At 41.9% G+C, this 14,448-nt stretch overlaps 1 protein-coding gene across 8 annotated transcripts in view; it reads right to left on the bottom strand.

Moving 5' to 3' along the window:
* Window positions 1-14,448, bottom strand: part of arap2 (ArfGAP with RhoGAP domain, ankyrin repeat and PH domain 2) — a 253,644-nt gene that overhangs the window by 177,649 nt on the left and 61,547 nt on the right. For all 8 annotated transcript variants that reach the window (XR_007448601.1, XR_007448602.1, XM_049568438.1 and 5 more), the window contains exon 9: window positions 8,288-8,481. Coding sequence is in view for 6 of the 8 variants with exons in the window: in XM_049568438.1 (XP_049424395.1) it covers window positions 8,288-8,481 (194 nt within the window). In the remaining 2 variants the exon portion in view is untranslated. The remainder of the gene's footprint in view (window positions 1-8,287; window positions 8,482-14,448) is intronic.

The raw sequence follows: 14,448 nt of genomic DNA, 5'->3' as shown, positions 1-14,448 counted from the left end.
TGCAAGGTACCATGGGTGCTTTGGTTGTTATTTCTGGGACACATGTCGGCTTCTACCTGTTACATGCATTGTCTGTTTTCAAGATACACTTCTGTTCATTCACAGGAAATGTACAGTTTACATACAGTCTCTTTCAAAATATACTTACAAAATCTTACAGGACACGAATACCAGCCTCCCGGGTGAAAGTCAATGGTTTTCGGACCCATCCACCACCTCTCCCGCCTGCCCTACTAGGATTTCTGTTGCCTTAACTTTCATTATCGTCCCACCACGTTTCCCTTGACGCTGTCTAACGCCAGTAAATAATAACAGCAACCGCCTGCGTATCATGCCAACTTGAAAGAACAACTTTCTTGAAGGTGTCTGATGCCAGAAGTCACAGACAAAGTTCTTTATTTCGACGACTTTTGAGTGAACCGGGGTTAGGACAACATTCTTGTCTCCTGACTCAACCAACTCAACCAACAGCAAACACACATGGTTGCGTTAAGCCAACAAACGCACATGGTTGGTTTTAGGTAAAAAAAATAACAAGGTTTGGCTTTACAATCATACGAGAAGCAAACTCCGGCCTCTTGGGTGAAAATCAGTGGTTGTTGGAACCCTCCCGCCCATTCTACTCGGACTTACGCCCCCGAAACTTGCATTGTTGTTTGGCTGCGTGTCCCCCTGCATCATGCCAACATGAAAGGATGCCCTTTTTTGCAATGTCTGACGCTGGAAGTCACTGCCCAAGTTCTGGTATTTGCTGACGTCCGAGTGAGACCAAGTTGAATCTAACGGTGACGGAGGTGTGTGTACAGCCAACAGTCCGCTCAGCAAAAGACTCTTAAACTCTGTAGCTCTGTCACTTTTCGTTTCCAGGCCCACCAGGTAACCCGGTGTTTTAACGTCACAACGCTACGAGTTCTGGAGTATTCCATCAGGCAAAGTTTGCAGAACTGTGGGCTCACAGATAGTGTACATAAAGGGTTCAAAGGGTTTGCCAGAGAGCCCACATACCCTTAGAAATATGACAGTGGGACAGCCCAAAACCCTCACACCCTTAATGGGAATGCTCCTTAAGGGCCCTGAGTCCCTGAGTGTGGACAGCGCATGTAAAGTAGAGCACAAGCAGAAGTAAAAATTGCACTTCTATTCATAGTTAAACAGAAACATCGCACCAAACCGCACACACAGTAGTGTAGAGTGCATTTCAAATATGCTGATTATCTTTTAGATGTATCAGGTATGCCAAAAGAAACAGAACTCATTACAAGAGGAAGTGCCTCGGTGAAACGAGACTCACTCTAGTGTCACAAATTCTACAAAACGGCCTTGCAGTCTTGGGATGATGTTAATTGTTACAAAGAAGATCTTGAGAAGAGCAAATGAGAAAGAGATTTAATTAAAGCAGAGATTAATTAAATCCTCAGTCTCGCTGTTATTGTATACTCAGAATACCTTTCCCCACCAGAGAAGGCTCCACTGCATGTGTAACTTTTATTAAGTAGGAATGAAAGGGAGGGAAAAGGAAGCATATTTTGTTTTAGACAAAAAGCTGTGTTTAACCGAAGCCAGTACAAGAAAGAAGAATTATACTGAACAAAAATTTAGATGCAAAACTTTTGGTTTTGCTCCTATTTCATACAGGTTGAAGTTAAAGGTCGAGGACTTTTTTTTGCACTGAATAGATAAATTTCTCATATTTTAGTCACAGATTTGTTAAAATCCATGTTCATGAGCATTTCTCCTTTTCTAAGATAATCCCTCCACCTGACAAGTGTAGTATATCAAGAAAGGATGGATGTGGAGGTCCTGAGCTGGTGTACATGTGGTCTGCGGTTGTGTGGCTGGTTGGATGTACTGCCAAATGCCCAGTGAAATGAACATTCAGTTCATGGGCAACAGCTCTGGTGGGCATTCCTGCAGGCAGCATACCAATGGCATGCTTCTTTAAAACTTGTGACATCTGTGGCATCATGATGTGTGATCAAACTGCACATTTTAGAGTGGTCATTAATTGTGACCATCCCCAGGTACACCTGTGTAGTACTGACGCTTTTTAATCAGCATCTTGATATGCCACACCTGTCAGGTGGATGGATTATTATAGAAAAGTAAAAGTGCAAACTGACAGAACAAAATTATGACCAAAGATTGAGAGAAGTACGTCTACTGAATGCATGAAAAAAGTCTTAGATATCAAACTTAAACCTGTGAATAAAAGGAGCAAAAACAACTACAATTAACGCCTCGATGTCACATGCTAACACAAACACCCAAAATTATTAGTGTCATCAATTCAGTACCTGACCAAATGTCTTTCCTTCTATTCCTGCGTTATTACGTTGAATAATGGCCAGAAAAGTGTTTATGCAGAACATTATGATGTCACGGTGAAGCTGACCTTTGACCTTTGGGATATAAAATGTCATCATTTAACGTCATTATTTTATCCTAATAGACATTTGTGAGAAATTTTGTCATAATTAGTTGAGTAATTCCTGATTAATGGCCAGAAACATGTTATTTGAGGTCACAGTGACCTTGACCTTTGACCTTTAACTACCAAACACGAATCAGTTCATCTTTGAGTCAAAGTGGAAATTTGAAAAAAATCCCTCAAAGCATTCTTGAGATATCACGTTCACAAGAATGACATAAACAAGGTCACAGTTACCTTGAACTTGGCCTTTGACCTTCAACTACCAAAAACAAATCAGTTCATTCTTCAGTCTAAGTGGGCGTTTGTGACAAATTCGAAGAAAAAAAACAAGGCATTCTTGAGATATCACATTCATCAGAATGACTCACACAAGGTCACAGTGACCTTGACCTTCCACTATTGACTGCCAAAGTTTCAGTTCATTGTTGAGTCCAAGTGAACATTTGTGCCAAATCTGAAGAAATCCCCTCAAGGTGTTCTTGAGATAAAGCATTCAAAAAAATGAGACAGGCAAAAATCCCTCAAGGCATTCTTGAGATATCACTTTCATGAAAATGACACGAATGAGGTCACAGTGACCTTGACCTTTGACTCCTACCATCAAAATATAATCAGTTTATCTTGAGTAACATCGGACATTTGTGCCAAATTTGAAAAAGTCCCTCAAGGCATTTTTGAGATACTATTTTCACGAGAATGAAACAGATGCAAGCTCATGGTGACTTTTGATGTTTGACCTTTGACCACCAAAATCAAATCAGATCAAGTTTGAGTCCCTGTGGACATTTATTCCTCCTTGAGATATCATGCTAACAAGAACGGAACAGATGGACGGATCGACAACCCAAAAACATAATACCTGTGGCCATGGCTATCGCCAGCGCATGCATCCCAGATCATTCTCAGAGTAAACGTGTGTGTGTGACACACACTTTGCGCTTCATCTGACTTTCTTTACCTTGGTGTTAAAATGACCTTAAACACAGCTTCATCACAGGGCTTACGGCCCATGAGAAATGGGGTAGGGGTGGTGAAGGAGGAGCTGGGAGGATGATGTTTCCAATAGCTCGTTCATCATGTTAGATTAAATACTCCACTCCACTGAACTTGAACAGGGCAACGGTCTACCTCCCTCCCCGCGCTCTCGCTCTCCATCACTCTCTCCTTTTTCCTTACAAACCGCCGACGCTCGTTTCTCACTTGTGCACCTCCACTCTTTTCACTTCATCTTTCTACTTCTGTCTCTTTGTTTCCATCTCTTATTCTCTCCTCTTCCATTCCCCGCCTCCCTTTCCTCTCTCTGTAAAAACGCACTGCCGCTGCCACATTTATGCCGGGGATTTAGCTCGTAAGCTGAAATAATACAATTAATTTGTCCTCTCTCTCTGATTCCCTCTTTCCCTGCGTTTCTCCCGCTGTCTCAGATCAAGGAAGTGGAAATGTGCTGACATGGAGTGATACCCAAAAGAGAATTCTAACAAAGATGTTTGTTCACGCTAATGAAGAAAATAATGAAAGGCAAACAAGAAAACTAAAAAGATAGAGCAAAATGAAATGAGAGCCAAGGAGGAATGGAGATGAGCTGGATGCGTGTATCAAATATGCACACAAATACGTGTGAGGCACTTTAAGAAATAGTATCACTGCGTGTGAGATATCTTTCAATCTCAGATAGGATATCTCGCTGCCGGGACAGGAGTAGGCGGAGAACGGAGTCTCTGTACGTGAGCAGGGACTATCAGGGGCTTAATTGGACTCACATCAAATAAGAAAGACTCAAGAGAAACTACGTGTGAAAGTGAAAACTGATCTCTACTTTATTCTGCTGTTAAGAGGAGATGTGAGTTATCAAAAGACAGTATTAGTTTGTTGAAGTGTATTCTAAGTACACAGCTAAGTAAAGGACTGCTGACTTTTTAGGCTCTTTGGTCATGTGTCAGCAAGAGGCTCCAAAATGATCTCTGAAACAAATACAAAGTCCTATAAATAAGCACACTAATGTTTTAGCAGCATGCCGAATGATTTAAGAAAAAGACTCAGGGTTTTTAGAATCGACTCATACCAGGAACCAAAAGTCACAATATCTCCACCTCTTGTGTTTGAATTTTGACAATTCAAACACAGAATAACTGGTCTAACCATGGTGCCAGAAGGAAGACAGTGTAGTTACCAAAAAAGTTTTAGCTCTGGTGGGCATTAAAGTTCTCAGATATTTGTGTGGCGTTAGACGGCAGCAGGGTGCACTGACTATCTGAGGCGCAGCCCAGCTGGACAGCAACATTGTTAGACGTTGATATCTGGTTGAATTTGGGTTGTGACATGAAGTGACCAAAATTCAATGTCAGGACAACGTCCAATGCCAACATCACTGGATGCAGAACAGTGACGACAGACAGCATTTGTATTTTGTTGGTTTTAAGTTGTGTTGTTAAGTCACCAAAATCCAGTGTCTTCCAGACGTCACATGCTATCCATCAGCTTGGCGTAGAATAAGTCACAAGGTATAAAGAACAAAACCCAACGTCTGCAAAACTAATGTTGACATCCACACAACATGAAATTCTACCATCCTTTGATATCTTAAATATCGTCAACCCAATTTTCATTCCAATGTCTGTCTGATGAAAGAGTCCAACGTCTTTCTTTTCATGTCTCTTTTGAACGCTGGCCCCATGTACGCCAAGTCTTTCAGAAGGGAACAAATTCAGTTCCAACCAGCTACCTTTTGTTGCATGCGGCCCCCTTTGTCTTTCTTCCCTTTCTTTTTCAGCTGTTCTTTCCAATCAAGGTAAAAAAGCCGCCCAAAAATTCTTCCTAAAAAAGTTACCAGTACCATTAAAATGATACCGATACCAATAGAGTACTTCGTTCAACACCCATCAAAGACTGCTACAATCACCCAGCTAACGTTACCTAATGGTTATTAACGAATTTAACAGCAGTCGAGCCACTTCAGTGTCAGTGTGAGTTTGTTGGAACCATTTTAATGACTCAGTGAGCGGCTCTGGAGAAGGCAGCAACAGAAAGTTTGCTGATGTGGTGGAGAGGTCGGACAGGTTTGGGATCTGACCCCTGGTGTAAACAAGATCAAATTCAGGTAACGTTTGACTGGAGACATTTGGATACCACTTGGTCCTGAGCTATTTTGGTCGATACATTAACAGTATAGAACACAGATTCCCAGCCCTATTGAACATGGACCAAACTGAGGAGAGATTAACTGAGAAAGTCTGTAAATATATACTTTTTATGACTCTTCTCTGCCAGATGGGAGCAAATTCATGAGATGGAAGAACTTGAGGGACAAGTACATTTGCCTCCGAAACAGTCACAGCCACATCACCATACAAGTATAAATGCTCACAACGACGTAAGCCACTTGCGCTAGCTCTGAGTAGAGCCAACTATTAACAACTTTAAATCTGCCTTTAGGGTTCATATTTTCCCTATAGGTCACAAAAGAGCAGTAAGGATAGCAGCAGCAGGGCACTTGGGCCAATTAAGGGAAATATTTAGGCTAGCAAGAGGGTGAACGGGTGAACCAAAAGGGCACTTAGCACATCAGAGGATCACTTGGGGTCACTGTGTGATATTTGGGCAACAATGATGCTTGAAGTGCCTCTTCAGAGCACAAAAAAAAAATCTGGCTGAACAAAGAGCGACTTGGCACTGAGAGCAAAAAGGGCTGGGGCAGCCGCTGACACTTATAGTGCTGCTGGCTGACTTGCCTGGAGTGCACTACTTTTAAAGTCGATGAGAGGAGCAGAGCTGAATTACTAACCACAACTGCCCCAGGGCCCCAAACCCTCAAGAGTATCAACGGCCCCGAATTTTATTACAAGTTGGCCGGTTTGACTTTTGTTTTATGAAAGGGCAACTATGGTATTTTTCAACCTAAACCCCATTTTCCTAAGTTTTTTGTGTCTATGTAACTAATGGAGACAACAATTTAAATCAGCCCAGTATTGAACAAGACCACTGCAGCTGACAGCAGTAAACAGGCTGGAAAATTGTGCCCTGTCAGTTTCCATCCACCAAAAGTGTCTGTGTTTGCCACCGACATGCTCAGATTGTTATTCTGAGTGTCTGACATCACGGAAGGGATCCCTACAGAGATAGACCTTTTTGTGAAAGAGTAAGATCCTTTTTGTTTAACCAAAAACAGCCCTGTAATTGCTATCACCAAACCCACCAGACTCCATTTATTTTATCATCGTAAAACACACTTCATTCAGAGTCAACAGAAATAAATTAAAACTCACACAAACACTCTTGGTTCATCTTTCCACTGTTCCAACAATCATCAACTCTGGTTTGGTTGAAACAAATCTTTAATTCACCCAGTTAAATGTGAAAATATACTGAGTCTATATATGCTTAAATTACTGTTTACTTCAGTGGGGTCTGGTGGGTTTGACAAGGGTGATTTTGAGGCTGCTCCTGGTGTGTGTGTGTGTGTGTGTGTCCCTTTGTCTCATTCTGTGTTGTCACCAGGTAGATAACTGATCAGTCAATCCGATCAGAGCTGATCCGAATGATTGATGAGAGGAGCAGCTGATGCAGAGGCAAGTGAAAACAAACTTTCAGACCCAGAGCAATGAACACTTTAGTTTCACTTTAACTACACCTGACGTTCTCCTGCTCCGTCTGGGCCTAGAGTGCGCTCTGCACTCTGATGCACGCAATGAATAACAAAACGGTATATATATTTCAATAGCTCTCTAAATAATGGTCCAGCTCCGAACATAAGAAAACAATACGTGGCAGCACAGCCCGTTCTCAAGTCATGGAGAGTTTTGAAGTCGTCAGATACTATCGCTTTGTCAGTGATTTCGGCAGAGACCAATTCAGACGCGGCCGGACACCACCTTTCGAAGCCAGAAAGTCCCTTTAAGGTGGATGGGAAGGGAGTGGTGGTGGATGGGTCAAACAAACCCTGGATTTTCACCCAGGAGCCCAGTGTTTGATTACCGTATGAATGTAGAGTCAAACTATGATTTATTTTTTTTTGGCACTTAACCGTGTGTTTTTGTTGCGCAAGGAAATAAACAAAAATACGAGTTGTTTTACCGACGTATTAAGTTCATCTTAAAAAAGACGCTATGCATCTCATGAGCAGAAACTGTACGTTTCCTGTGAAAAGGGGACGTGTATTTTGAAAGGACATAAAATGGACATACTGGAATGTCAATGACAAACACAACAAGTTTCCTAGTCTGTAATTTGTAGACGCCCAAGCAGTGATATGTGACAAGTCGGGATGTGAACAGGTTGGGCGGTTGATGTAAAGTGTACCATTCCTCATTTTCACATGGATATTAGGTCTGGACCAGAAAACCTAAGTCCTTGTTTAAAATTAAAAGTCTCTGAGTGTTTCATTTACAATCAAGCCATAAACTAGGCGTGTTTGAGCACCTGTCCGACCAGCCATCAAAGCGAAGCAGCACCTTCTTCTTCTTCCGCTGTACCAAGCTGGTTTGTTTTTACTGACTATATATCCACTATACTTTTATTTTAGCCCACTTTTAAAGGTTGCTAGTCGTAGTTGTGTTGGCGTGTCCGGTCAACAAAGCCTCATAAATAACTTGGCTACATTTAGTGTGCCCTATGTGCTAACATGTGCTCATACAAACCAAGAATAGAGCACAATATATCTCAGGACCCTGAACCCTGAGGCATTTTCACACATATATATTTACTTTTCAAATTACACATTCATGAACCTCCCCGTATCTTTCATGAACATCTCCATCTCTGCCTTATCTGCTTCAAATAGGCTGTGATTATCATCTTCCCCTTTTTCAAACAGGAAGCTGTCATCCTGTAGAGAGGAAGTCCCGGCGGTGTTGGAAGTACCTGTTCTGTTTTGCAGAGCCTGACTTTACTCCCCGCCAGGGACACCAGCACTCTGCCTTTGTAACCGCGGAGCTCCAACAAGCCTCGCTTGTTTGTGGAGGAGGGGTGGGAGAGGCTGTCGGAGCGCTTCTGGGAGCCGCAGGCGGGGGGGCGCGTGGCCGTCTGAAGAGTTTCCATCCACTCCTGGCGCTCCCCTGTGGACATGTGCATGAGTGAGAGACTGAAACCGAGAAACAGAGAGGTGCATGTGGATACAAGTGTGTGTGTGTGTGTGTGTGTGTGTGTGTGAAAGAGAGTGAAAAGCAAGAGAGAAAGAAATCAAAAAAGGCCAGAAAGAGAACTAGACAAAGAGAGATCAGGGCATCTTAAAGTCTTTGAATCATAGTGTTACATGTAATTCATCATTTTTACATCCCTTCAGTGAGCTACACTGCCTTGTTGGCTGCTAAACCTCCTCTGCATACTGATACAGAGTCTAAAAGAAAAGTAACTGAAACATGGGATGAGCTACGATTGGTGAAAATTAACTTTAAATTAAATTAGCCCCTGGAAAAAAGAATATCCTGCAAAGCTGAAAAGTGCAAAGTCTAGCACTCGAGATATAGATAGCTGCTACTCTGAGATTTGCAAGCCTCGAGCAAGATGTGGCCAGGGTAATTTGAGTCAAACACACCACCTAATTAAAATATATAATTAAAGAATATAGCTTCTAATGAGACTCTGCTACAGTTCTGTGAATCCACTAATTTGTCTAAACCTGGAAAACAATGGAGCAAAGTCACAGAAAGGTGTCGTCTTTAAGTGGTTGTTTAGCTCGGTTGTGATGGAGTACGACTTTGATTTAATGTGAGGAAAATGTGTAAATGTCTGGTGGCTACGCGCAGCCCCTATAAGCTACAGATGCTACCACGCCTCAAGCTTCACAATCTCACATAGCACATGCACAGTTTACGATGGTAATGGTGACAGATTTGCCACTCAGAATAAGATAACGGATCCTTGAATTCAGATAGACGTAGACAAAAGCCATCGACTAACAACTGTGCAGGCTGAAATGACAAATGTCGCGTTGGCAGATTTTATTGTCTGTAGCTAGCTAGCTAATTAAGCTAACGTTAGCTACAAGAATTGGCTGAAAACAGTGGCCACATACCCAGTTGACTTTAAATTAGTAATCTGTAAGGGTTTTTTTTAAATATGCAATTGATGTATCTGTGAGACACGCAGGGCTTTCAACAAAAACTTCAATGTAAACCCATCCGTGTCATTATTAGACAGTCAGAGCAACAAAGGACACTTTTAAAGATCGTGAAAGTCCGCTAAGGGTGGGTGACACAAGACTCTGACCCAAGAGACGAGCGTTCGAGACCAGCAAACTACATAATTGTTTGCAGTATTTGTGGAATTCAAAGCCAAATGGTTTTTGGTGACATTCGCAATCTTTTTTTGTCCATAACCGAGCAGTTAAGTTGCCTAAATCTAACCTCCAACCCTAACCCTAATGCTTGGTGCATGTGCCCAAGCGGCAAAATAGGACAAGTTGCGATGAGGTCACGTTGACACATGATACTATGCTTACAGGCTGAGACTAAAGATGTGTGCCAGGCAAAATGTCTGTTTGCATTCATAAAAGTACGATAAAAAGGCTGAAAACTTCGGATGAAACCTAACCGACGTGTCTGGAAAATTTAACAGTTGCCCGAGTGTAAACCTCAGATCCAATAAAGTTCATGACAAACCTGCTAATATTATCCTAAACTCCTACAGCATCCCAAAATGGCTTCTACATGGTGAAGGAATATGAGGCTACGAAGTGGATCTGACAGTTGTGAGCCAGACATTTCATTAAGTACCCTGCAACCCCACAAACAACTATCAGTAGTTCAATGATATGCTAACCCGTGGTCTCAGAAGTATTCTAAGGTTACAAGGGGCACACCTGTTTATTGGCTTAACAATGGTATTGACTGATATTCTTGTTGACTGCCATTGCCCTATCGGCAAATAAGATGACATTAACCAATAGCAGTGACCAATGCTTTTCACTGTGGCACATCAGTTCAGCACAGATTAAAAAGCAGGGCTACAAAATGTGTCTGGGACAAACAGCAATCTTCTCCAGGACACTTTTGGTTCGAAAGGATGAACCAAATATTATTACCCCTATATTATGGGGGAACATAGGACCTGGGGAACATAGGGATGACCCCGAAAGGATGCACTAAATCCACTATTAAGGTGTCAGGGATGCAGGCTGATCGTGCTACATTGTGAACAACAAATCTGTCTCAAAAAAAGACAGAAGGGGAGCTAATTAATGTTTGTGGTTATTAACTGATGTCTGCAAATAACTCCTGATGAAGGTTGCATAGAGTTACATTATGATGCATTCAAGCTGTATTCAGTAAAAGTGAGCATTAGGTGAAAATAAATTATATCATTACTATTAAACATACGGCTGGGCAATATGACGATATATCGTTATCAAGATATGAGACAATGTATTGTCTTGGACTCTGGATATAGTTGTATCGAGACATGGCATAAATTATGTTTTTTCCCTCATTTTAAAGGCTACAAGTAATTAAAATTTATCAACTTATCAGGCATTTCTATTTGTTCAACATTTGCCGTAACCCACTTAGTCATTATATATATCCACATTACTGGTGATTATTTCTTTAACTACAATAGTCATCCCTAAAACTCTGACACATCAGAGAGTGTATGTGGTCAGAAATATTGTTATGTTTGATTCTGTCTCGACATATATATCATGTATTGCAGTATAGCCTAAAAATATTGTGATATGCTAGAACTAATTAAACACATCGTGATAATCTTGTAAATTTAGCTTCTGGTGTGAAACTTGAATAAGGTGAAATGTGCTGATGTTTTCACCGCAATATAAAACGTTACAGTTAAGGTTATTTGTACAACTAAATTCGTGCTCATTTAAAGATTGCGTAATGAAGACTTTATGACTGTTTCTTTTTTTATATACAATAAAGTTTCCTTTGTTTCCCTGGCACAAGTGATCGGCCCAGAAGTTCACATCAGTGCGTCCCTAGTTGCTGCTGTAAACTGTGAGCTAGTTAGCGTGTCATGTTAACAATTGCAGCTCACATCAAGGCAGACTAACACACTGTTTCATCCCTTCCTTACATTTTGTTCCTTTGTATTTTTTGCTTTAGAAAGGTTAAAAAAAGACTTCACCATCCAGACTGCTTTGATACACAGTCTTGTTACTATAGCCTCATGCATAGGCAGAAATCCAGAGCTCCTTGTTATGGTTGCTAAGATATACAGACAATCTCTGTTTGTGGGAGGGTCCTGTAACTGGCACTTCACATGTTCAGTCTTCGTAAATGATTTGTCCTTGAACAAGACAATGAATGTTTAACTTAGTGTAAATCACCCTGGATTACCTCAAAGCTAAATGGCTCAACTGTAGCACAGTGCATCGTGTTCTGTCCAGGGTTTACATTCAAACGATGTACACTCAAAAGGCCTCTCAGATATCTTCCTCTGCAACGTTTCAAACGGACATAAAAGAAGACATGAAGCCGGCGCTGTAAAGCCCATTCCCCTACCGCCCGAGACACTGTGCTATCAAAGCCAGCAAAGTGGAAACACAAGAGATACCAAAGGATTGTAAACACACAAGCACACACGCTCGCACATCACAGGTCCAAAGCAGCACCCACTGTGGTAACTGTTCAATACCAGACAGAAAAACAAGGGGAAAGGGAAATCAGAAAAATCTCTAAACTGGTATGAAAACTAAAAAGCTGCAAATTTGAGAGAAATGCAACAAGGCACCCTTTTTTCCTAAAGTTTTTAGAAAGTAAATTCAAACCTGTGCGGCTCTCAACTCATCATCCAAAAACAAAAAACACTTTGACAGAATGACAGACACGTTTCTGAAATACACAAAGTGACAAAGAGATGCTCTCAGAACAACAGTGAGCACTTGTGTGGTCAGACGGAGGCGTCACACACCCCCTCTTCAGGAAAATGTATTTTTGGATACCCATGAATTTAAGCAAACAACAGGATGGAGGATCTCATGAATGTTCTCTCAGCAGAGGACTTGATGTTAGGCAAGTCACGATGCAAGAAGTTTAGAAGTAGATGAAAGTGAAATTCCACGATTCACAAAACCTATTCATATACCACTTTATTACTTAATGTACTTAAACATGCAGTCCTTTCATAAAAACATTTAAATTTGATTTAAATTTTGTTATTAATCCCTGATTAAACCCAGATTCCAAAAAATTTGGGATGCTATTCGACAATTTTCACCCAACCCCCACCCCCGGAGCCACGCACACAGAGATCCATTCATCATTAAATGCCCGAACATACTCGGGCGGAACGTACATGAAGCGTAACTCAACTCAAAGCGGACGTCCGCAAGCCTTGTGCACGCAAAGCTCCGCGCACCAGTGACTGCTCGGCATGTATTTTTCACATCGCGGGGATTTTTCACGGACATTTTTACAGGAAACTACAACGCGGAAGTGCGCTCGACTATGAAAGCCTGAATGACTGCGGACATTCCTCGCGGAGTAGTAGTCTCTGCATGTTTCTCCTGTTTGTAGAAGAGCATCAAACTAGCTGGTAGCCCATCTCACACCGCTGTAGCAATCCTAGACTGCCCTCATGCGGTTAGGAGCTGAATTGCATGTCAAATAAAGGGGGGAAATAAGACGGCGAATAGTAATAGTCGCATTAAAAAAATCGATTTTTCAAAAATAAAACGACTATTCGAAATTCGAAAATCATGACCCATCCCTAATACAAACAGAAGGCAATGATACAATATGACATGTTCAAACTCGTGAGCTTTATTCTTTTGTTTTTAATTATACACGCAACATGTTCCAAAAAACTTGGGACAACCAATCACACCCGACAGACATCTTTCCCTTCATCCACATATATCAGTCTGTGCTTAATATGAAGAAGAAGTTGAGCCTGAAATAAGGTCAGCTCTGCACTCAGGATTTCAGGTAAATAAACTATGATATAGTGCTTCTAAAGGTTGCTTAGTAACCTCAGACACAACCTGCCGCCACGCTCTTGAAAGATGGAACAGAAAAGGCACAAGAGTAGCACCCGGGGCCTAACCTTGCGTTTTCAAGGCGGTTAAAGACGTGGCATGTGTATGGCCCCTAAAGGCTCAGCTGTTTACAAGCAAGGATGGTCACTTTGTGAAAAACCTGTGGGAAAACAGTCCAGCAGATTGAGAACTGTTTAGGAATATAGAGATCCATATGCAACCCAAAACATCATCTAAAAATTATGTATGTAAGGGGCAATTTGAAAGCCCGAGTGCTTGTGACCTTAGACACCTCAGACGACACTGCCTTAAAAACTGACATAACTGCACAAATGACATCACTACATGGGCTCAGGAACACTGTGGAAAACCAATGTCAGGAAACACAGTTCATCACCACATCTACAAATGTAGCATAAGATGGACTGACACAAAGTGGAAAAGTGTGCTGTGGTCTGATGAGTCCATGTTTAAAACTGCTTTTGGAAATAATGGATGTTGTGTCCTCCAGGAACATCCAGATTGTAACCAGCGCAAAGTCCAAAGCCAGCATCTGTGATGGTATGGGTAAGTTGCTCATCTGTGGAGGCACCATGAACACTGAAAGGTACATACAGGTTTCGGAGCAACATACGCTGCCATTTAGACGTCTTTTTCAGGGACGTCCCTGCTTATTCCAGCAAGACAATGTCAAGACACCTTCTGCACGTTACAACAGCGTGGTTCCATAGTAATAAAGTGCAGGTACTAGCCTGGCCTGCCTGTAGTCCAGACCTGTCTAACACTCAAAATGTGCGGCGCATTACGAGGCACAAAATGGAGCAACGGAGACCTTGGACTGTTGAGCAACTGAAGTTGTATACAAAGCAAGAATGGGCAAGAATTTCACTTTCAAAACTTCCAAAATTAGTGTCCTCAGTTTTCAAATACTTACTAAGTGCTGTTAAAAGACAAGGGCCAGACTGAGACACCAGGGGTCGGCACGCCCGCGTCCCTGCCTGCCGCCCGGCACACAATGCACCCGGCCCCGATGCCAGTCCCTGCAGGTGGTGGGCCCACAGAGGAGCAACTCCATGTTATTAATTCAGACTGA

The sequence above is a fragment of the Epinephelus fuscoguttatus genome, linkage group LG23 (assembly GCF_011397635.1).
Source record: "Epinephelus fuscoguttatus linkage group LG23, E.fuscoguttatus.final_Chr_v1".
In the NCBI taxonomy this organism is placed as follows: Eukaryota; Metazoa; Chordata; class Actinopteri; order Perciformes; family Serranidae; genus Epinephelus; species Epinephelus fuscoguttatus.
The sequence above is the reverse complement of the archived record's forward strand: the minus strand, read 5'-3'. Positions and strand labels throughout refer to the sequence as shown.